Source organism: Caretta caretta, chromosome 2 (genome assembly GCF_965140235.1).
Source record: "Caretta caretta isolate rCarCar2 chromosome 2, rCarCar1.hap1, whole genome shotgun sequence".
Taxonomy (NCBI): Eukaryota; Metazoa; Chordata; order Testudines; family Cheloniidae; genus Caretta; species Caretta caretta.
In genome coordinates this window covers 258,258,305-258,283,618 of record NC_134207.1, presented here as the reverse complement: position 1 = coordinate 258,283,618, position 25,314 = coordinate 258,258,305, and the positions used below count along the sequence as shown (strand labels likewise).

General features: G+C 42.6%; 1 protein-coding gene across 3 annotated transcripts in view; it reads left to right on the top strand.

The window, feature by feature from the left end:
* OXSR1 (oxidative stress responsive kinase 1) overlaps positions 1–25,314 on the top strand; it is a 120,202-nt gene that overhangs the window by 61,401 nt on the left and 33,487 nt on the right. For all 3 annotated transcript variants that reach the window (XM_048837489.2, XM_048837491.2, XM_048837490.2), the window contains one exon: positions 16,952–17,007. In XM_048837489.2, the coding sequence (XP_048693446.1) occupies positions 16,952–17,007 (56 nt within the window). The remainder of the gene's footprint in view (positions 1–16,951; positions 17,008–25,314) is intronic.

Below are 25,314 nucleotides of genomic sequence, written 5' to 3'. Positions count from 1 at the left end.
GGTTCACTGTCCAACTCCCAGTCTTTTCCCTCTCCTCCCCCTTATACCCAGTCCCTGTCTCCTTGTCCAGCCCATCCCAGTTCTCCCCTCCTGGCTCCTTGTCCAATCTCTCCCCACCTCCCCGCAGCTGGCTGTCATACACCGTCTCCCTCCTGGGACTGCTTTTTCCAATCTTTTTGCCCAGGCAGTCTGTTTTCCCCCCCGCCCCCCACTTCAATACCCTTGTCATATGTCTCCTCTCCCCACCCAGTTTCCCACACTGCCTCCTAGTCATAATTCACCCCTCCCCTGTGTTCTCCCTCCACTTCCAGTCCCAGCCTCCCCCTTCTCCCTCCCAGTCAGTTTCTCTGCTCTCCAGTCCAAGTCTAACCAGACTCCTTGTCCCAGTATATTTCTTTCCCTCTCTCCTGGCCCGGCCTTTGTCCCCTCTGCATTTAAGTCAGACTGCTTCCTCCTCCATGCTGCTTGGATGCCAGCATGGTGTCATTGAGAGTACAAAGAGAGACAGGCTCCCTGCTCTCAGTTCTGGTGTCTGGCCCAACTCTGGCCTGGAGCAGCAATTACAGGAAAAGTCATCCTAAACCCCTCATCTTGGGCTGGAGCATGCTCAGTCATTCTGTGGGACTGGTACATGCGCTGCTTGTAACAGGTAGGAGCTGCAAGAAGATGGAGCATGCTCAGTGCAGATGGAATCTTCATGGTCTTTAGCTGGTAGCAAGCTTTAGCACAATGGTTTTCAACCTGTGCTCTGGGGATCCCTGGAGGTCCACAGACTGTCTAAGATTTCCAAAGGGGTCCCCACCTCCACTTGAAATTTTTTAGGGGGTCTGCAAATGCGAAAAGGTTAAAAATCACTGCTCTAGCAAGTCTCTTCTGAGCATGTACAAACCGACTTTCAGAAGTTTATAACTTGGTCAAATTAGGGCAGTTCATTACTCCCAGTAATCATGGGAGTAGCAAAGGCACGTACCTAATGCTAAGGCCACTCCCTGCTGAATTTCACATCCCTGCTCCAAAGCATAGAGATGCTAGAGAATTTCAAAGAAAAAGTCTCTAGAATTTAATAAGGGCAAAATGGCATATCAAACGTGCTCTGCTGGGCATTCCAATAGATCTGTTTAGCTGGTGTTTTGAAGCTGATGATTTTTCAGTATAATCTTATTGACATGCATGATTGATGTCGTCACTGCCTTTGTTTAAAGTTAGGTTTTTCTATGGGAATTACTTTTCATAGATTCACGGATTCTAAGGCCAGAAGGTACTATTACGATCATCTACTTCTAGTCTGACCTACAGTTTAACACAGGCAATGGAACTTCCCAAAATAATTCCCAGAACAGATCTTCAGGAAAAGCATCCAATCTGGATTTAAAAATGATCAATGATAGAGAATCCACCCTGACCTTTGGTAAAATGTTCCAGTAGTTAATTACTCTCACCGTTTAAAAATTTATGCCTTGTTTCTGAATTTGCCTAGCTTCAACTTATGCTCAAATAAATTGGTTAGTCTCTAAGGTGCCACAAGTACTCCTTTTCTTCTATCCATTGGATCATCTTGTACCTTTCTCTGCTAGATAAGAGCCCATTATTAAATATTTGTTCCCCATGTAGGAATTTATAGACTGCAATCCAGTCACTCCTTAATCTTCTCTTTAGCTTAACATATAGATTGAGCTCCTTGAGGCTGTCACTATAAGGCAGGTTTTCTAATCCTTTAATCGTTCTTTTGGCTCTTCTCTGAACCTTCTCCAATTTATCAACATTCTTGAATTATGGGTGCCAGAACTGGACACAGTATTCCAGCAGCGATCATACCAGTCCCAAACAGAAGTACTCTGCATTAAAGAGAGAGGATGACTTGTAATGAAATAGTATGAAAGTAACTGTGGTAAAGATTATTTGGGGCATTGTGTGGATATTTTTAGTGCAATTGAAATAAATCTGATTTTCACAAAACTTTTAGCACGTGGAGCCAAACATGCTGGATCCATTTTGGATCCAGTCACACCACAAATATCATTGTATTTTTCTAATTAGGTCAGTGTCCTGAATTAAATACAGCCAGCTTTGTTGCGCTGTGTCATTGCTGCATCTTTAAGTCCACAACCATGAGTTACAATCTGGTTTGTGTCTGTGCATTCTGGGAACATCTGGACAGCTATCTCAATGCCTCAGCAAGAGAATACACAGACTGAAAGTAGAGTGATACCAGCAGCATGTGGGGAAAAGCAGTCTGGGAAGTTCTTCTGTACAGAGAGGTGGGTGGAAGGATGACTGACCAATCCTATTACAAAGGCAAGGTTTTAGAGAGTGTCCACTCCGCATTATAAAGAAAAGATTTCATACTGGTTGCAGGAAGAAAGCAATGTGCCTATGAGAAACCAAAGAACTAGGTGACCCTCCCCCCACGAAATTAATAGGCAGCAGGTTTAAAACAAACATAAGGAAGTATTTCTCCACACAACACAGAGTCAACCTGTGGAACTCCTTGCCAGAGGATGTTGTGAAGGCCAAGATTATACCAGCTTTCAAAAAGAAACTAGACAAGTTCATGGAGGATAGGTCCATCAGTGACTATTAGCCAGGATGGGCAGGGAAGGTATCATAGTATCCTTAGCCTCTGTTTTGCTAGAAGCTAGGAATGGGCAATATGGAATAGATCACTTGATGATTACCTGTTCTGTTCATTCCCTCTGAAGTCCCTGGCTTTGGTCACTGTTGGAAGACAGGATACTGGGCTAGATGGACCTTTGTCTGACCCATTATGGCTGTTATGCTCTTAGGAGGGAAGAAAGGTTTGCGGCTGCAGTTCCGACAGGAAGTGTTTAATGTAACTAACTTTGACTCACTTTTTAAGCTGACCGAAGATCTCTTGGTTCTGGAGGAAATCCATCTGGTGATCACTGACCACCTGAAGGGTGCTTGTAATGTGGGGTTTCTGAATGCAGGTATAAAGCAGGGTGAAATGAGGTCAGAGCTGTGCAGTACAAGCCTTCTGTTAGATATTTAAAAAATAAGAGCGCAAATAGCTAGCACAATGAAATGTTTGTTCAGTCAATTACACAAATGTAGCTGGAACACTTGAGTCATATATCACACCTAGCAGAAAACTGGCTGAATACAGTTAATCACAGTACGGTAGAATAAATGTAAGTAGCACATCTGGCCAAGCTTGACACCAGGCCATTGGCAGAGCCTAAAGGATGACTATGGGAACTCTTGTCCTGAACAGAGTACTAACAGCTATTGCTGTAAAATCAGCAGTGAGACTGAAAATAAATAAATATATAAGTGTGTGTGTGTGTGTGTGTGTGTGTATATATATATATATATATTTTGGCAATAGAACTTTTGTGCAGCTGATGATGTTGTACTTTTTAAATAATGTACCTTCAATGGGAAATTAAGTTACCACATGGCAAACTGGCTTAATGAAATCCTGCTGCTGCTTCTCACTCCACACAAGCTTGTCATAGTTGCAGTGTCACTTCCAAGTAAGGTTTGGGCAGCTGTCTTTTCATTATCACTAGAGTGAGTCTGTTGCTGTTTTGGGTAGGTAGAAGTAGTTGGATAGTACTCTTTGGGGGAATTTGCAAGTCAAACATCTAGGAAGGGCTTAAATGTTTCCTGAAATTCTTGTTTAACCTCCTTAGCAGCCAAAGTGAAGCACAAGCGTCTCTGTTGAAAAGTTTCATATTTATCTCCGATTCCTGTTTGGGAGAAGAATGCCCCAGGGTTAGGGTGCTAGCATGGAGCTGGGGAGACCCATCTTAAGTTGCCTGCTTTGCCATAGGCTTCATGTTGCTTTGTCTTGTTTTTCCTTAGTTCCCCGTGTATACCATGGGAATAATAGCACTGCCCCTACCTCACAGGGCTGTTGAGAAGATAAATACATTTAAAATTGTGAGCTCAGATATATAGTAATGAGGGCCATGTAAGTACCTAAAATGGAGCCAGGAACTACTGCTTTGAAATCCTCCACCTCTTCCTTAGTGGAAGTGTGTGTATCCAGTAGTACTCACAATGTCCTGTTGGCATCCAGGAGGTGAGTGGGCTTCTGCCCGCTCACTACTAAAGGACCTCCCCCCAGCCTAAGGGAAGGATCGACAAGTCCGGGATTCCAAATAAGTGCGGGGGACAACTAATGAGATAACAGGAACAGGAGTGAGGTTACAGGGCTAAACGAAGGGAACCTGATGGGGACACTGAGCAGAGAACCCTGGACAGTGCCCACTGCTCCTCGAAGGCATCCAGGAACGAGGAATGGAAATAGGCCCCAGAGTCGCAGAAAACCCTGTCGGCCAACCTCCTCTTCCTGGTTTGTAGATGCCCATTTTGGCCAGGGCTAGGAGGAGGTTGTCAAGGAGGTCCTGTGACTTTGTGGGGCCACAGATAGGGAGTGCATAGATGAACAGGTGAGGGGAAAAGTGCAACCAAAACCGTAATAAAATATCTAGGAGGAGCCGGAATAGGGGCTGTAACCTGGTGCACTCCAGGTACACGTGCGCCAGGGTCTCCTTCATGCCGCAAAAGGGACAGGTGTCCGGGAGGGGAGTGAACTGTGCCAAGTACATGCCCGTGCTCACGGCTCCATGAAGGAGCCGCCAGCTGATGTCCCCAGCAGGCCTTGGGACCAGTACTCACAATATGTTAGGTAGAGTCCCTTGCCCACAGAGCTTACCTTCTGAAAAGCAAAGGGAAAAGTGGTACATACCAGTAAATGTTGGCTGCACTTTAGTAAGATTCGTTTTAAAAGTACAGCTTATCTCCAGTTGCTTCTCAACCTTAACATTACTAGTTTGTCAATTCCTTGTAGGTTTCAAATAGCAGAAGCCACACTTCCTGTTTGCCTCTTTAAGCACAAGGCACCACCTCCAGTACCCCAGAGCTAGAAGCAGACAGCCTTATGTTATACACTCATCTGCACTTGGCCATGTTTTACTGCATACATCCACTGTTTGGCCTCATGCTACTCATCTGACCTCAATAACCAGAAGCCAATCCTCCCTTCCTAGCACAGTGACTCCAGTGACTATCTGAAATACTAGGAATCTAGCCAGTGTCTAAAGTATTAAACACCTGAGAACTAGCTAGTGTGCTAAAGATTAAGGACCAAATCTTGCAGCCGTTGTGTGAGCAATCTGATGTCCATGGGTTTGCTTTCATGAGCACGGCTTCAGGATTGCACCCGATGACGTTTCCACAGAAGTCAAACAAGTGAGACAAGCCCATTTTATGACTAAGCTGACAGGTCACTCCCAGATAATGCTGTCATGATTGACTATGGCAGGATGATGGTAGATATTTTGCACCTCTCATGATTTGGACTCTGATTCTTCTGTGTATTTGATCAGGAATTATCAGATGTCCGGGAGTTTGATGGATGACTCCATGCAATATGTAACTAAAGCAAAAGTAACTAAAAAGCTTTTGAAATTACTGAACTTACAATGAATTAGTCAAAGTTAAGGTTAGCACTTTTTTAGGTGATAATTTTTATGGCAACCTGACAAATGAATCATGCTGATTAATTGCTTCAAGGTCTGTCTTTCTCCCTATTTTAATTGAGCTTATTTTTCTGTTCATGGTTAGCTGTTGTGTAACTGAAATTTCAATCCAGGTGAAATGATAAATCACAAATACTCATGTGTAAAGTAAGACTCTTCAGGATCACAGAATTCTTTAGTCAAATAGTGTTTTCCAAATATGAAAAGGTTCAGTAAGTGACTAAAAATTATATATATTGAAAATACTGGCCTTGCATCGAAAACAGGCAGCAGTACATTTAGGCATTCACTTGCTGGCCCATCTTTACCAGAAGAGGCAGCACCTGTGGTGTTCTTAGTTGAAGCTGCTTGTACAATGATGCAGAGCAATCATTTATCTAGAAAATATTCCACCTCTTCCAAATTGTCAGTCTTTTAGGGGAGAGTGCCGTGATGCTCAACTGAATGTTGTGAAGAAGAAACACAGTTCCTGATACTCACACCAAATAAGGTGGCTTGGTCTCCTGACTTGGGGAGGGTGGCAAGAGGGAAGAGGAAAAGCACAGTGAAGGAAATCGAAGAGACTTAATAGGTGCTTGCCAGATGAATGGGAGAAAGCAGAGTGGAAGTTGTGGGCATGCACACGTGTGAGGGAGCTAAAGAGACACTGTGAGGTTAACAATCCACTTTTTAATTTCCCTGCCTACATTACAGCTAACTTAAACTAAGTCCCAGCTGAAAAATTTGGTTTGTGGCTGAGAATAGTAGTCAAAGGTTGCACCTTTCTATGTCAATACAGCTGCAATAAATTGGACAAATACCTACTCTATTGGTGATGGCAGTAAACTTGCTCTGGTAGGGGGTAATGTGAGGTGGCTCTGGAAGTGTATTGGCAGAACTCTGTATACCAACTTGATTTCCTTGTAGCTGAGTAATGCGTTGACAGGTCTGCTGGCAGGTGGTGCAGCAAAACTGGATTCCAGTATTCTTATAATTGCCATGGAGACTGCTAAGTACTTTAGTTCATTATTTTAATATCAATAGTGTAACATTTTTTTTTCAGCACTACAAATTTGTTTTAGTGAGTGTATTTGAAAAAAGACAAACCCAAAGGGAACTGAATAGCTCAAGGGATTGATAACACGATATGGAGCCTTTCATCTCTAATTGTCAGTTTGAAACCAGGCCAAGTTGGTGGTAGCTGAAAGCTGTTGCTATTTTGTGGCCATTCTGTAGCTTATGGGAAATGAGCTGGTAGCATGCCAAAATCCAGTAGGAAAGTGTGCCTATATAGAAATCTACTGCGACTGGTGCACAGTCGGGCTCAAGAGACAAGTGTCTGAAGGGGAATGGAAACTCAAGTACCTTGCCACCTGCGAAGGCTGTTTCTAGCAACATTTGTTCTGTGGACAAACAGGTTGCTGGTAGCCAGTACTGTCAATATGGTGCCCTTCAAGGACTCTAAATTCACAGAAAACTGGATTGTCACACTTCTAATGGGATTTAGTCATCTTCTTTCTCAGTAAGAATGAGGGACAGCTCATTATAAGTCACTCATTTCTGTTTTATTTGAAAACTTTATCCAAAATGATGAGAATTTTTGTCTACAGCCTTAAGCAATCATTGTAGGGAAGAACAGATCCCAAGCATTTTTTATCTGTGGAAGCAATAAACTTGCTTCACAGAGTGTCTAGCATAGTATCTGGCATAAGAGGGCACATGGCACTGTTGCATCAGTGTCTACGAGCAGGAACCAATTTAGATCAAATTGTGGTGACTTAGCAAACCAGTGCTCTGTCCTGGTGGCAGCAATTTATACTTTATCACCTTGGAATTCATTTGTAAAAAGTGCCTAACCTGCATGGTCGCAAAGACAACCTTCAAATATGAACCATAGATAAACCTGAGACAGTTTGCCTGAGGCTGCAAACAGCCAGAAACAATAGTTCCTGTGAAGAGTGCCCTTATCCACTTCAAGGGAAGTGATGATCGCTCTGAAGGCTAACGATGATGACATTAATTGTCACTGCTGATAAAAGCATGTAAGGAAGAGGGATGATCAGATACCACTGTGTGTATGCAATTTGTAAAACCTAGAGGATCTATTCAATATAAATCTCACTTTGGTACTTCAGGCTCTGACCACTTTCAGCGCTGTTTACCTTTCCATTGTGATCCCTGACCTAAGTGTCACGTGCTTCACCGTTACTGTAAGTGCTGGATTTATCAAAGCATTTTATTTGTGTTTAGGAAATGAACTCTACACTGTTTTTTTTTTTTGTTCTTCACTTCAGACCTTTGTCATGAGCCTGAGAGTGATGCTTTCAAGGAGATATGAAAGATCTTAATCTTACTGATTCTCCTTTCCTTTGTTCTTTTTAGTCATTTCTGTTGCTGGGAAATTTAAAAGCAAGAAAGCTTGTTTGAATTTCCTCCTCAGTACTTGGTAAATCAAGCTGCTTAGTAATGAATGGAGAAAAATATAGCATGAAATAATAACCAAGACAACTTTCACACTTGCTATGTGGGTTCAGCTCTGATTGTGGCTTGGAATTCAGAGATCTGTAGAAAGATTACTCTAACATATGAAGCTAGTGTTGTTTTTAGCAATTCTTGAGTTGTTAGAATTATCTGGGGTTGGGAGAGACCCTGAGTGGATCATCTCCATCCTCTACTTGCATCACAGCAACTGTTAGTTATTGCAGGTGAAATGCACAATCACTTTTAGAAACGGAGGGATTGTTTACTTCAGGAATGTCATCACTGCCTTATTTAAGGCACGTTCTGATTTGTCAGCACTGCTACCCAATACAGAGGAGTCTTCCCACATCATTCTAGTCAATAAAGCGGTGGATTCAATAAGCAATCTTCTCATTTCCATTTACAGTGCAGCAAGTCTACAGTGAATCAACCACTTCAAAGACCATTTTAAGATGGATAATACCTATGTTTCGTCACAATGAAACAGATTTTCTCTCCTTAGTGTAACTTAGTTACTTAATTGGAGATCCCTTAAACCCAAAATCAATGAAAGTTCCTGAATTATTCCAGGCTAATATTCTTTCCAGGTTCTATATTTACTGGACTATAGGGTTTCCAGGATGGGGAAAATGGTGTTTGTATTTTTATTCCATCCATTACAGAATTCAGTTAAAGCATTAGAAATAGGCCACTTACGATATTTGTTTAGTAATATATACTTTAAATTTTGCAAGCCTGCAACAGAAATGGTTTTGGATAGAAGGAGTAAATGTATACTAGGCCACATTGTAGCCCCTCTTCTATTAAAAACAGAAATATTGTAATGCTTTATACATACCAGAGAGAACATTTAGCAGTCAGTGAGTCTGATTGTTGTACCAGAGTGAGAAATGTAATGTGCAATGGAACCCTCGTAAGCCACACTGATTTAAGATCAGTGGCTCAAAGGATGACTGTTTCCATTTTAAAGGTCCCTTTACATGTGTAAACACCCAATTTAATTATAAATCAAGGGAACTTCCTTCCCCTCTCACTACTTTGGCCTAGCCTGAGAGCTACTTCCAGCTTTTGGGGAAGGAGGTTGAGAACTGGGAAGTGCCACCTCCTGCTTCTGTCCCTCAATTTTCACAGATAAACAGACATATGAGTTAGGAATGCGTTTTAAATGAGCATATATAAGAACTGGAGCCCTGTAGTGTATATATTAGCATTGCCACATCGGCAAGGATATCCAGCCATTTACATAACCTAAATCTGACATTAGGTTTTGAAATGCAAACCAAGCTCAAACCTGGAATCTCTCATTTATTACTAGTGCCTGAGACTGGGCATTGCAAAATTATTTGGCTCCCTAGACATAAGAAGCAGACCTTGTGACTCCACAGTATGCCCTCTCATTGATTTATGTAACAGCTTGTAGCAGCTGTTAAAGGAGCTTTGTGCTCGCCCTCTATTGCAATTGCTATAGAGGAAATGAGATGAGGAAATCCAAGAATTCAGTGGATGAACACAGGAGAATTTCCCAGTCTATTTCTAGCTTCTGGACTGTGACATGGAAACTCAGCTTTCAGGAACACCTGGGCAGGGTGGCAGGGAGAGTATCAGTCAAGTTTTCATTTTAAGTAGCCTGATTATTCCAGTAGGGTGTGATGGTGGAAGCATGTCTCCCTCTCCCCTTCTCCTCTGTTTCTCGCCAAATGTCTATTATAGGTAAGGCTATGTTTTAGTCTCGGGTATTTTAAGTAAAAATCATGGATAGGTCATGGCCTGTAAACAAAAATTCATGGCCCGTGACCTGTACTCTATACCCCTGACTAAAACTTGGGTGCCCTGGGGTAGGGGGCGGCCCAGGGGCAAGGGGGTTGGCAGGCTCCCTACCCAGGTCCCGGAAGTGGCCGGCATGTGCCTGCAGCTCCTAGGTGGAGGTACAGCCAGGGGGTCTCTGCATGTTGCCCCCGCCCTGAGCACCCGCTCCGCAGCTCCCATTGGACTGGAACCATGGCCAGTGGGAGCTTGTGGGGCAGTGCCTGCAGGTGAAGGCTGCACGCAGAGCCGCCTGGCCGTGTCTCTGCCTAGGAACGAAGGGAGGGACATGTTGCTGCTTCCGGGGAACCCTCCCCCATCCCCGAGGTAAGCGCTGCCCAGAACTCTCACCTCTTCCTGCACCCCAACTCCCTGCCTCAGCCCTGAGCCCCCTCCCACACACAAACTCTTGCTGCTGCTGGGGAGGGGTGTGGTGGCCTGACGCTTCCACAGCAGCAGTCTGTGTGGCTGGCCGAGGCGCCGTCTGAGCTGCTCAGGCGGCCCCGAGCCAGCCGCACTAGCCACTGCAGAAGTCACGGAGGTCCTGGAAAGTCATGGAATCTGTGACTTCCATGACAGGCTTGCAGCCTTAATTATAGGTCTTCTGTCCTTGCATCACACACCACTTTTCACACTAATCTGTTATGCTTCACAATATCCCTGTGAGGTAACTTACCCTGTTCGATAGCTGGAGCACTAAGGATTTGTGACTTGCCCAAGGTCATACAGCTACCTGGTCTCAGAGCTGGGAATAGAAACCATGCTTCCGGGCTCCCAGTCCCTTGCATTAGCCACTAGCTAGTGGTGGCATGGAAGAAAAATTAAACTTTTAAAAGCGAGTAATAAGATTCTGTAGAAAACAGCAGGAATTGTAGCAAGATCCTGAACTGTAGAATTGCAACCTGTCTCTCCTCCCCCCATTGCCCTAGCTTTTTATATATCCTTTGAGACCAGGCAGTCATTCTAGTCTAGAATTCCTGATGTAGACACTACTAGACCATTCGGTGCATCACCTTCTATGCTTGACAGACACAGCAGCATTCACAGAGCGAATTATTATAATACAGTTTCTGCAACTTTTTTTTTCACTACATGAGCAATTCAGTATGTCTTATAGTGACTCAAATAATCCTGAGATGGTGTAGCCTGGCTTTTCGGGCATATTTTAATTGGGCTAGAACTGATTCGTTTGGTACTTTTTCCCTTTTGTAGGTAGAAGTTTGAGACTAGAGATCCTTGTTAGGCGTAAGACATGCTGGGGCAGCTGTTGGTACCTGATTTTGTACAAAGTACGAACAGCTGCTTTCCATTTTATTTTTTCAAGTTTCCATAACCTCTGCCTATTCTATGTACTAAGGATAGATGGAAAAGTCTGTTGTGCTGGAAGTGTGTACTTAAAACATTTAATAAAAAGTCAACTGTGGCACTAATCTCACTCTCAGTGTAGTATGAGAAAAGACAATTGCACAACACAGCATGGATCCACTGAAAAGTGATACATTTCAGCTAAAATAAGCCTTAGTTTCATATTAATATCTTGTATGTCCTCTATTGGGATTAGAACCTGCTTTTGCAGGGAGGATGGGCTTGATTATTTCTTGTGATAGGTCTGATTCATCTCTACCTATTGTGGTCTGTGGGGGTGGGGAAGGGGCCAAGAAGCCAAGCATTTGATTGGCTTGTATAACTTGTTGTGCTGCAAGTGAAGAATCCTTTTTCCCCGTAGCTTTTCTGTTACATCACTATGTGTGTTTATAACACACTTTCTATGTATAAGCTCTTTAAGTGCTTGCACATGTCTATTCCACTGTAGGTGTGTGCACCCCGAGCACAGTTGCCGGAAATTTTCCCCGCAGTGATACCCATTGGGATGTCTCCAGCACCCCCTGGTGCTGTGCCCTCATAGCGCTGGTATAAGGCGCCTAGCCGACCCTGCGCCCCCTCATTCCTTCTTACCGCCTATGACAGTTGCTGGGACAGCTTTCCTTGCTGCGGCAAGCTGTTCCCAGTGGTCTTTGTTTTCTTCATTTCTTCATATTGTGTGTAGTGAGAGTGTAAATAATTGTTAGTTTAGTTAATGCTTCTCTGTCAGCAGAGTTCCGTCTGTTTCCAGTGCTGAGGCATGCCTTGGTCACTGGGCTTCAAGCCCTGTGCCTCCGGCAACAAAGCTATGCCTTTGAGCGACCTGCATTTTTTGTTGTCTGATGTGCTTGGGTGAGGCTCATGTTGGGCATCGCTGTATAGCTGTGCTGCAAGTTTAAACCCCATATGAAGGAGGACTGGGAGGCCAAGTTAAAGTTCCTCTTGATGAAAGCAGCTCTCAGACCTTCCAGTCAGACTCGGCACGTGGTATCTCAGCATCCGTGCGGAGTGCTCGTCCTGTCGTACGGGGGCCCCTGCACCATTTGCCATCCCTGGTGCTGAGAAAGAAGCATCTGGCCAAGAGGAAGCGTTCCCCTACTCCGAAGGTTGCACCCTGCTCTGCATTCCATGCCTGGCTGAAGTCACGCTGCTTCTCTGCCTCAGCATTGCAGGTGGCATCGTTACCTCTGGCCCGTTCGCAGATACCGTTGAGGCTGGTCCTAGATGAGCAGTAGACGCTGAAGGGACAGCGCGATGCCAGTGCTCTCGCAGAGCTGTCCACTGTGGAGGTGTTCGCTGCGGCCGGAGATCTGCGGGCGCTCTCGGTACCGTCGTCACCAGCAGTACCAGAGTCTGGCGTCGGTGCCATTGGACAAGATGAAGCAGGTAGCCCCTAGCTGCTGTCCAGGTCCAGGCCCCATGGTACCATCCAGAGAGAAACCGTCCTTGCTGGCCCACGCGCAAGTGTCTCTGCCCCAGCTCTGGTGGGAACCATACCTCCATGGTCCCTGGAGGAAGGCTCGTCGTCTGAGTCGAAGGTTGGGTCGTACTTCAGTCATCCGAGGAGTCAGCCCTTGCTATCCATCCAGTCAGCCCTTGCTATCCATCCAGTCAGCCCTACCCAGCTGTGGACCCAGGCAAAGGAGTACCATTGAGTGCTTGCCCCAGCAGTGGCTGGCCTATTCCTGTTCTTTCCCCTGTTTCACAACCACATGTTGCTCACTTAAGGTTTTGTAACTTCATTTACAGGTTTTTTCTTTCCAGGATAATGACCATACCTTGGGCTGAGTAACTCAGATAAATATTGAGGAATGTATTAACCCAGGGTATAGTTATTACCGTCCTATTAGGAAGTACCTTCAAATTCTTATACTTGGTAATAACCATCTTCTGGGCAAATAAACCACTCACTGTTCAGCTTGTGAGTTTATTCAACCCATGAGATGCTTATAAATGGGAAGCACTTTTAAGTTGTTTTTCATTTGTTTTCTTGTCACTAACGTTAAGGAAGCCTTAAAGTGTCACAGCTAAATACAAGGTGGAACAGATCGTTTAGCATAAACAAATTCATAACTTCGCTAGACACTAAAATAATGGACTGAGTAGACACACTGGATTTATGGCTTATTACAACAAATTAATCTCAGAAATTCCAGTGCTGCATGAAGGCCATGATATAATAGCTCTGAAGATGTTTCAGTGAGCTTCCTCTTTATGTACAGTGGTGAAGATGATGGAAAGATTGGAACCTGCCTCTCTGGTACAGTAAAACCAAAATGAAAGCATGTCGAAATAATTGTTTGCCTCTGAACCATTTTGCTGCTATTGGGGTGGAGTGTATACCACACTATGAGTAATAGCCTTCTTAGAACATTTGTTATGGAGACGAAATGCCACATCAAACTGTGATATAGTTCTCAAATTTGACTTGCATTTTTGGCAGTGACTATAGGTTGTTTACAGTTAAAACCCCCAGTAAAACCGGTCTTTTTTTCTTTTTTTGAGCTAGCAGAGAGCACTATTTTAATAGACATCTTAACAAGAACTTAGGGGATTCAAGGAATAGAAGGACTTTTCTGCTGATGTTTTTACTAGATGTATTCTAAATGCCTGCCTTAACTCTCTTGATGCCCCAGTATTATTCAACAACATACCCTGGCAAGGGTGGGGCAGTCTGGCATTCTCTGAGTCTGCATGGAGTTTGTTACCCAATTGTTTGTGTAAATGGAAATGTAACTGGTTTCTATATAACACAGTGCATGACAGTTAACATTTCTCCGTTCGCTGACTCTGCTTTGTAAATGTCAGCCAAGTTTTAACTCTAGTACTTGATTGAATATACAGCAAATTCCACTTAGTGGGTTAGCCAGCTGTGATATAGCGTAGCCATAGGGTGAATTATGAAAGGCTTTGTACCATTGCACAGGCCCATGATGGACCAGTCTTACCTTGAAAACTACTCTCATATACAGTGCTGGATTCTTAGTAAATTGAAAGAGCCATTCAGTACCAGTTCTTCCTGTATTAGGTGGGTCCAGCCACATAGAGAGGCAAGGACCCCAACAGCCACCCTCCATGCATGCCGTTCTGTTCTTCTCTAACACAACCCTCCCCTTCTCCCCCCTACCCGTCCCCCACACCATTTTGAGCTGCAACTTGTAAATCAGTATGTCTTGGGGGAGACAAAGGGGCAGCCAGAAGAAAATGGCTTGGAGAACTTGCTGTAGGAAGTGACTTGTTCTGCCAGTTATCCAGAGGGCTTCACTGAGCAACCTCTGCATGGATAAGTGCCAGGATGGATTTCTAGAGCTGGTTTTGCATACATCTAGCACATATTTCTTGCTGAACAAAGGCTATATCCGTAGCTAGCCAACTGGTGGCATTTGCAGTCCAGCCTTTAGCACCTTCTAAACTTTCCCAGCTACAGGTGCTGTTAGGGACAGAATCCTGGTGGAATCCATTCTCATATGCACCAAGAGGGCTTGCCTGTGACAGAATGCAGGAAAGGCTTCATTTCTTATTGCTTTAAAAACAGAAAAGAGTAAACTCTCTCAACTGCTAATTGTACTGGGATTTTAAATATTGTCCTCTTACTGCAATATTACAAGAAGGGATTGGGGGAGGAAATGACAGCTATATTTTTAATGTGGTTGTTAACCCATTGTTGCCCCCTCCCCCCCTTACCCAAAAGTGCTGTGATACTTTTTGGAATTAATGGAAGTGTATAAACGTAGGTTTGTAAAATGAGGCTTAAAATCTATAGCATATAGAAGCTGATCTGTTTGCAAGATACTGCTTTCTTGACTATGTTGTGTGGAGACTTAATTATAGGAAAAAGTACCTAAGTAATGCCCATCTTCACTATGAAAACTGGTTTCCTTTTTGATAATAGCTTTGGATGTGTGTGTATGCACACACAAACAAACTTAGATCTTTGACCTGGGTGAAATGAGTCGATGGTCTGTCTAGCTTGCAGTGGACAGTTGTCCTATTTATAAATGACACCCCCCTTATTGTTTGTTGTGTTGTAGTTGTGTTGGTCCTAGGATATTAGAGGGACAAGGTGGGTGAAGTAATCTTTTATTGGACCAACCTCTGTTGGTGAAAGAGATGAGTTTTCAAGGTGAAGTGTTCTATTAATATGCATTAAGTATTTATGCTAAATAAGCTTTTGTTTAGCAGCGACACTCAGTACCTTTTCCAGACCTGAAGAAGAGCTCTGTGTAGTTTGAAAGCTTGTGTCTAAGCAACAGAAGTTGGTTCAATAAAAGATATGACCTCACCCAGCTTGTCTCTCTAGTCCCTTATTAGAGAGACAGGGTAGGTGAGAGGTAAGAGTCAATACGTTGTAAGAGACCATTCAAGGTGAAGTGGCTGGTTAGCACCTCTCCAGTCATAGTGGGAAGGGGAAGTGTGTGTGTGTGTGTGTGTGTGGTGGGAGGAGACAGCTGGGGGTGGGTTGTTAGAGGGTTATAGATTGTTGTAATAAGCCATAAAGCCAGTGTGTCTACTCAGTCCATGATTTTAGTGTCTAGCAAAGTTATAGTTTTGTTTATGCTAAACAATCTGTTCCACCTTGTACTTAGCTGTGACTGAGTATCTTTCCCAGACCTAAAGAAGAGCTCTCCGTAGCTTGAAAGCTTCTCTCTCACCAGCAGAAGGTGGTCCAATAAAAGATATTACTTCACCCACCTTGTCTCTCTAATATCCTGAGGCCAGCACAGGTACACCACAATGCATGTAGCCCCCTTATGGGCAGTCTCAGCAGACACTGAAAATTGGATGGGTTCTCTCCATGGATTATTCAAGTCTGAGTTTAGTCACATAGTGGCAGATCTTTGTACTGTAGCAGCCTTGTGTTGTCCCTGCTCTGTAACTAGAACACTTGATTATCCAAGCCTGTGCATTCAGCAGCCTTTACAAGTAAGTAATTCATGTCCCAAAGACCTTTTTCAACAAGTCACACTTACATGCTATAATATTACAACTTTTCTAGTATTCAGTGTACATCAGTGATAGGCAACTAAGTGTTTATCGCAAACATATTTCAGGCTTGTAATATATGGGAAGCTATTGTATTAGTGTATTGAGGATGTTCAGTAAACACTGGAGGTATACTACTTTCATAGAAGTTAAGTTTTATTTTTTGTCACTGATACTGCACAATGCCTCTAAATAAATGTGAATCCCGTTCAGCTATAAAATTGGCTTAACATGCACCATAGTAATTAATGTCAATATATTAGTGATCCCTGAATATGCCTTAAAGTTCTTAGATTAAGGCAGATTGAAATCTAGTCACTCTACTTAGCTCTGGCACTAATGTAAATACATGTCTCAAGATGGCCACTGCTCGAAACAGATTCACAATTGGCAGGATGTTAAATAGTTGTTCAGATATTCTTCAAAATGATGCTGTCAACTCCAGTTTACTGTTACTAAAAGTGTATTTAGAATCCTTATCCATGGGCAGTCTTTGTCTAATTTTGTTCTGATATGTGCTTTTTTGTGGGGGGTCAAGCAAATATCCCATGCTGGTGTTTGGAAGAGCTTTGCAAACATTAACTTGGGAGTGAGCACGTGGAGTTCAGCGCTGGAACTGATCTACACCTGAGCTGCTGCCACTTTCAGAACTTCTCCAGAAGGACGAGAGGCGCTGCTCCTGAAGAAGTCAAGAAGGATAAAGAGACTTTCAGGACCCTAACACATCCCCTCTCCCAGCCAAACCCACATTCCAATCCTGTGTCATGTGGTGGGGGAAATAATTTGTAGTAGCTTTGCTTAATAAGTAACACTTATTGTTGCTTTATTTTCTGCAGGGATGTGAAAGCAGGGAACATTCTTCTTGGAGAAGATGGCTCAGTACAGATTGCAGGTAACTTTCTCATCAACTTGGAGTAAAGAGAATATGGAGAATACTGTATTGCTTCATGTTTGGCCAAAGTGGCTTGCAGTGGCACGTAGAAACCCAGTTAAAAAATGCCACGCTGTCAGATGGTCCCGTATTTCAAACAAGATTTCTAGGAGCAGTTTTTCTTTTGGCTTATTTTTCTCACTCTTTTGATATTTTAAGATTATTGTGCTGGAAATGTGAATGTGGAAATGTGTGTGGAAATGTGCTCTATCAATGTGAATAAATCATTTCAGCATAAACCAAAAGCCACTCCTTTAAATCGGTTGCTTGGACAATATGATTTTTTTAAACTAAGTAGCAGAGCTAGTCAAAACCATAAAACAGTAGCTTCACAGGATTGAAGAGTACATTGTATAAAGTACATACAGTACTGATGTGTAACATTCTGCTGGAAAGGGGGTAGAATTGTTTGAAGTAAATTGCTGATGCCCATATTCTTAATGGGGAAAGTGTAGGTCTTCCACTAGCTAATAAAAGATGACATCAAAAAGGCTGAGGTGTTTAATGCCGGTTTTGCTTCATTCTTCACTGAAAAGGTAAGTTGTGACCAGGTACTTAACACAATTAAAGTTATCATCAAGGGGGAAGGAATGCAAGTCCAAATAAGGAAAGAATGGTTAAAAAAATATTTAGATAAATTTAGATTTATTCAAGTGAGCAGGGCCTGATCAAATTCACCCTGGGGTACTTAAGGAACTAGTTGAACAATCTCAGAACTGTCAGTGATGATCTTTAAGAACTCATGGAGGATGGGTGAGATCCCAGAGAACTGGAGAAGGGCAAATGTACCTATCTTGAAAAGGGGGCAGGGGAGGGGACTTGCGGAATTATAGACCAGTCAATGTAACTTTGATATCTGGAAAGATGTTAGAACAAATTATTCATCAATCAGTTTGTAAACATCTAGAGGATAATAGGGTTATAAGGAATAGCTAATATGGTTTTGTCAAGAGCAGGTTATGCCAAATCAACCTAATTTCCTCCTTTTGGCAGGGTTACAGGCATAGTGGATAGAGGATGGGGAGCAGTAGGAGTGATATATCTTGATTTTTGTTAAGGGTTTTGACACAGTCCCATGTTGACATTCGTAAACTAGGGAGACGTGTTCTAGATGAAATTACTATAAGGTGAGTGCACAGCTGTTTGAAAGACTACTCAGAGTAGTTATCAATGGTTCACTTTCTGGCATTTGCCTTACCTCCTTGTGTCAGATGCCTGAATAATCTTTAAAGAGGGATACATATTTGGTTCTTATCCTATATATTTTTTCAATCTGGAAAGAGGTTGCCCCTGGTTTTTTTTAATGTTAAAACTTCTTTTGAGTGTAACATCCCTCTGACAAACTTCCTGCTGTTTGCATCCTCCCATGAAATACATGAGTTCTCACCAGAATAGTGGTGTTAAAATCTTCCTTGTCGCAGTGTGGCATGATATGTACAGCATATGCTGCTTGCTTTGTGCAGGAGAGAACAAGTCTTGGTGCAGAAAAATACAACACTTATACATCCGGCTTCTGTATAAACCCCAAAATAGATTTACTTTCCCTTAAATGGTGCCAGAGCTCTTAATGCCTGCTAGTGTGCTACTTAATGAAGTGTAAGGAATTCATCGCATGTGTCAGCTGATAGGTAACATGTGATTTCTCAATTGGGCAAGCTATTTATTAATAAACGCCTACAATATCCTTCAGTAGCAGTGTAGGATGTAGTATTTTGGCTCGTCGTAGAACACATGATCTTTTTAAGGGAGAGACTATTAGTAGAGCTGTTACAGTAGGGAAATGAGCTATGATTCCTGGGTTTTTTTGTTTGTTTTTTGTTTTTTTTTAATTCCTGCACCTAGGTTAGTTTTCTGTTACACAACAGCAAGTCACTTAACTTCTATGTTCTTAACTCAAGGATATTGAGGTTCAACATTTATAAACTGCTGAGATGATAGGTGCTTTATATTCATATTTGTTATCTCTGGAGGGTTCTCAACTGAGCAATAGGAAGCTTGTAATTTGATCAAATGTCCTAGTTGTGCATTAAATCTCTTGCTTATGTTGACACCAGGTTATTAAAGGTCTTGCATCTCAAGGGACATCTGGGTGTAACCACACTGGTAGGATATCTGTGGGATTACTTTATACACTAATCAGGGGGTAGCCGTGTTAGTCTGTATCCACAAAAACAATGCCCAGCGTTAAAAAAATGGAATCTAGCTAGTCATATACACCATGAACTCAAAGCTTCATAATACGTGGTTTTGCTCTAAAGTTCTATGTAAGGACCAGTTTCAGAATCTTTCATAGGATAAGCTGGTGGCAATGTCTAAACTATGAAGGTCATAAAGTTTAAAAGGAAGTGTGTTCCCTTTTGTGTAAGCAGCTGCTAATTTGAACATCTTTTTAAAAATCACAAACTGCAGGGGGGAACACTTTGAATGAAGCAAAGCTGATTAAGACTTAGAATCTCCATTCTACAGGAAATTCCAACACTTCAAAATTTCCTTTCATTACAAATTGGAATAAAATGTCAATTTCCTCTGAAACAGTCTGAAAAATTTCTTTTTGGAAATATGGAAACAGCTCATTGAAGCACTTCATTTTGACTTCTATAATATATTTGTTGATTGAAATAAAGCACTTAAACCTTGTTGAAATTTTCAGTTAAATTCCTGGGAAACATTGCCATAAAACATTTCAGTTTTGTTGAACCAACCTTTTCCAACAGAAAACTATTCCATTGGAAAATTATTTTTGATCAGCTCTAGAATGAAACATGCAGGGCCAGATCCTCAGCTGGTGAGTATTGGTTTAGCTCCTAGCTCCATTGAAGTAGGTGGCGCTCAGAGTACCTAAAATAAGTCTCTTTTGGGGATATTGACCTTAATTATTTTTAAATTAATCCCCATTCCCACTCAGGCACCCCCCAAAAAACCTCTGAACCATCAGGAACATCTTTGTTATCCTCATCTTCATACTTCCCTCCTTTTGCATCTTGTCACAATTTGATCTGTCAACTCTTTGGGTCAGGAATTATCACTAAGACTGCTTATGCGGAAAGCACACCTGAGCCCTGATTCTGGTTTGAATCTCCTAGTCTCTACCATGATGCAACTACCAATCATCTTAATCTGGTAAACAGTCCACAGGAGCACATTCTAGCAATTCCCATCAGGAGCCAAAAGTAGAAGCACAGTTAGTTTATATAACTGATCAAAATCCTTAAGGTAAACCAGATGTCTCTTAACTATTAGATTCTATTTGTAATTTTAAATTGCCAAATTGTGTTGTCTGAAAACTACTTCAAGAGTGACAGGAATTGAGGTCATGGAATGAGGCCATGAGGTAGACTGGAGATAATCTGTGAATTAAAGAAGCATTTGCTAGTACAAATTCTAAAAATTCCCTTGGCAGCCATCACAAAGGTGGAGCTTAACGGACCTGCTGAAGTGCTAGAACTCAGTATTTTTACTCATGGAGAGTGTATTTTAGCAACTTCATAGCTCTTTTTCCCTCTAAATGTATACCCGCCTGGCTAAGTAATAAAATTGCCACTGACAGATGCAAAGATGCTCAGTTAAATCCAAACCGAAGTTGATTTCTTTAAAGGAACATTGGCCTGGCCTATTTTGTGCAGAGCTAATACTCATCCTGCTCTTATTCATTGTGACACTACCATATTTAAAGCTGTTTTACATTTCTTCATGATGAATTGTAGTGGAGAAGCAGGAGGCTATTGAAGGGCTAAATGTTTATTGAAATTACCATACTTGCCATTTGGAGGATCGTTGTGTATGCTACTGAGGTGACAGAAATCTTGTGCTGTCCTTGTTGAGGGTTTGTAAACAAAGACTTTTGGTCAATATGTATTTTGAACGGTCTTTCAAATGCTGTTTTCTTTTGAGCTTAGGGTTTCATACTGTTTACTAGGGAGGCAGCATTGTGTAGTGGTTAAAATAGTTTTAGAAGTCAGAAGACCTGGGGAGAGTCCGTGACTCGCTGACTAATCCTGAGCAAATTGCCTAATGTCCCTTACTTTATTCATAAAATGGGAATAGTTAGGGCCAGACAAAATGTATGTAACTTTCCACTAATTCATGCCAGCTTCTCACCAGTTCATTCTTTTCCTGATTTCTCTTAATTCGTTGCGGCAAAATGAATGCAAGGGCTAAATGGACGGAGGGACGTAGGAGTTCTGCTGCCCAGTAGAATCCGCAGCCCAGAGTTAGGTGTCCAGGCTCCCTGTACAATGCATGGGGAGAGTTAGGTGCCAAAGGGTAGTTCTACATTTTTGTCTGAGGTGCGATGGCAGCTCAGGTAGGTGTACCTCATAGACTTCAAGGTCAAAAGGGACCATCATATCATCCTCTCTGACTTCCTGCACATGGCAGGCCACAGAACCTGACCCACCCACTCCTGTAATAGACCCCTAACCTCTGGCTGAGTTACTGAAGTCCTCAAATCATGGTTTAAAGACTGCAAATTACAGGGATTCCATCATTTATACTACTTTAAACCTGCAAGTGACCCGTGCCCCATGCTGCAGAGGGAGGCAAAACCCCACCAAGTTCTCTGCCAATCTGACCTGGTGGAAAATTCCTTCCTGACCTGCATGAGCATAGCTAAAAATAGTGTAGATGCGGCGGCATGGGCTGTACAAGCACACCAGGGACCCTGGGTATGTGCTTGTGTTGCTGAAGCCCAGATTGTCACATCTACACTGCTGTTTTTAGCCATGCTAGCATGTGTATATACACCTGAACAGTGTTTAGACCTACCCTAAGAATGGGATTCTCAGAAGTCAAGAAGCTGGCTAAACTACCCAGCAGGAATTGCCAAGGAGATGGTGGGGATTGGGCCACGCCCCTCAAAGATGGTTAAGTGCCTAGCTCTGCTTGGAATTCACAGCTGTGAACCCTCTCCTGGAGTTAGGCGCCTAAGCCCAGGTCATCTTTGTCTCAAAAACCCTCCCACCTTATTGTAGTCAATAGCGGGGTGGTCAGGGCACTCAGCTGGGATGTGGGAGATCTGGATTCAAGTCTGTGTGTCAAATTAAGCAGTGTAAAGATTTTTAAAACAGATCTCCAACATCCCAGCTGAATACCTTGACCACTGGGCTATAGAGTATTCTGGTGCACACTCTCACCCCAGACTAGAAATTTCCAGTCTGGTCACCATTGGCACTTTTGTGCAGATTAGTCTTGTGTTGCGAGCTCACTTACTGTCTGGCGTCACAGGCCAGATAGACGAGGCGTGTCTAATTTGAGAATCCTGCCAAGGCTTAGCATGAGCTAGGGCATCAAGCAGCTTTGTGGTGTTGGGACTTAGGGGGTTTTGTGCCTGTTGACTGATGGAAACTTAGTGCCATGGGGATATCAGCATTTATCGGGTTAGGTGGAAGCTGAGTCAAGCTTTTGAGAATTGATAGAAATAGCTACTTGCAAACTCCCAACTTCCCCAGCTGTGAGATCGGGGAACTCAATTCATATTTACAAATCAAATCCTACTATACACTCTTATTCTTTTTTTGGTAAAGGAAACAACATTACTTAAAAACAAGAGTCAGGAAAAAGGGTTTTATATAAAATTATTTGCATTTTCCTTAGCATTTTGCCATCTTCCACTTGATTTTCCTTCAGACAGTTTCCTTTTAGTGCTGCTTTTCTCTTCTGCTCATCAGGTTTAATAATCTCCAGTTAATTAACCTCTGTGGTTTGCAACAGGAAAACTTTTAGTTCAGGTTGTGATAGAACTGAAGGGAGAGCAAGGCAACACAGAACGAAACATTCAGATGGCCTCTTTCAAAACACTTAAGCTGCACCATAGCACTTCTAGATTTGCACTCCTGCATTTTTTTTGCTTGGGGAAATCCTAACACGTTGGTTTCTCAGAGTTAAAAGTAGCTCTGGATTGTTTGCAGGCAGCATATGTTGGTTCATTATTCCACCCCATGGAAGTAGGAATTGTTATGCGGCCTGATGCAAAGCTCATTAAATTCAACAGGAGTCTTTTTATGTTGATGGGGTTTGGTTCTGGTCCATAATTAAGACTGTTGTTTTTTCTCCCAGGTAGTTAGCTAGTGTAGCATTTACTTAAATTTCTAGTTAAATGCAATTGTGAGTCTTTTAAAATTAATAGATGCACTAATTTTTAAAAAGATATTACTAGAATATTGGTATAGAGTATACCTTGTTCATCAAGGACAGGCAGTGAGAAAAGGGAGGTGGTGTTGCTAATGCATCAAGAATATATACACTTGTTCTGAGGTCCAGAAGGAAATGCGAGGCAGATCAGTTGGATGTCTCTGGGTGAAGATAAAAGGGGGAAAAGCAGGGAAGACATAATGGTAGAAGTCATTATAGACCACCAATTCAGGAGGAGAAGGTGGAGGAGGCATTTCTAGAACAAAAAACACATACCCAAACACAAGACCTGGTAATAATGGAAGACTTCAGCTACCTAGACCTCAGTTGGAAAAGTCAATAACTTACTGGAGATTTTGTGTTTTGCCATATTACATGTGTTCAGGACAACACTTTGTTTCAGAAGGTGGAGGAATTAACCAGAGGGACAGGCTTTTTAGACTTGATTCTGACTAACAGAAGGCAATTTGAGTGAAAGTGATCATGAAATGATGGATTTAATTTTTCTAAGGAAGGGAAGGATCGAGAGCAGCGGAATAAGGATAATGGACTTCCACAAAGCAGCCTTAACAGTCTCCAAGAACTTATAGGTGAGGTCCCAAGGGAATCTAAAGGAAAAAGGAGTAGAAGAGAGCTGGTAGTTTCTCAGAGACCGTATTAAAGGCTCAACAGCAAAGAATCCTGATGCAAAGGAAAGATAGGAAGAATAGTAAGAGGCCAATATGGTTTCATTAGGAACTCTTTAATGACCTGAAAATAAAAAGAGGAATTCCGCCAAAAGTGAAACAAGTGCTAAGGATGAATACAAAATAGGGCAAGCATATGGAGACAAAATGAGAAAAGCTAAGGCACAAAGTAAGTTGCACCACGCAAGGGACATAAAAGGCATGGAGGGGTGGTTTATAAATACAACAGGAGAAAGAGAAATACAAAGGAAAGTGTAGGTCTACTACTTAGTGGGGCAGGAAAGCTAACAGATGACATCAAGAAGGCTGAGGTGTTTAATGCCTGTTTTTATTTATTCTTCATTAAAAAGGTTAATTGTATCTAGATACTTAAACACAATTAATATTAACAGCAAGGGGGAAGGAACGCAAGCCCAAATGGGGAAAAAACAGGTTAAAGAGTGTTTAGATAAATTAGATATTTTCAAGTTGGCAGAGCCTGATGAAGTTCATCCTAGGGAATGAGCTGAAGGAATGAGCTGAATCAATCATGGAAGCATTAGTGATTATCTTTGAGAATTTATGGAGGAAGAGTGAGGTCCCAGAGGACTGGAGAAGGGGAAAAGTAGTACTTATCTTTAAAAAATGGGGGAAAGAGGAGTTGGTGAATTATAGACTAGTCAGCCTAACTTCAATAGCTAGAAAGATATTGGAACAAATTATTAAACAGTCTGTAAGAAGCTACAGGATAATAGCATTATAAGAAATAGTCAGCATGGATTTGCCAAGAACAAATTATGCCAAATCCACATTATTTCTCCCCCCCCAGGGGTTCTTGCCTAGTGGATAGAGTATGGGGAGCAGTAGGCGTGATATATCTATATTTTAGTAAGGCTTTTGACACAATCCTACATGATATTCTCATAAGCAAGTTAGGGAGATGTGGTCTACATGTAACTGCTGTAAGGCAGTGGTCTGCAAACTTTTTACCTCATGCCCCCCGCCTTACCCCTGCCCTGCTCTCCCTGCGGGGCTGGGGACAGGGCTGTGGCTCCGGAGGGTGGTGGTGGTGCAGAAAGGGGAAGAGGTCTGAGGCCACAGCTGGGAGAGGGGCTGGCAGATAGGGCCCCAGGCGTGGGAATGGATCTGAGTAATGATTGATTTAGTTGGAGATTGGTCCTGCTTTGAGCAGGGGGTTGGACTAGATGACCTCCTGAGGTCCCTTCCAACCCTGATATTCTATGATTCTAATGCTCCCTCCCTGCCCCCTATCACAGTATGTGGTGTACCACATCCAGTGCACTAAATGCCCCAATAACCAGACAATCACTATGCTCTTGAATGAACTCACACAGGACAAAGATAAAAGACAAAAACACTATATCACCTGTGGGTGAACACTTTACACAAAGTGGTCACTCTGTATCTGACTGCTCAGCCCTCCTCCTCAAAGGAAATCTCCACAACATTTCCA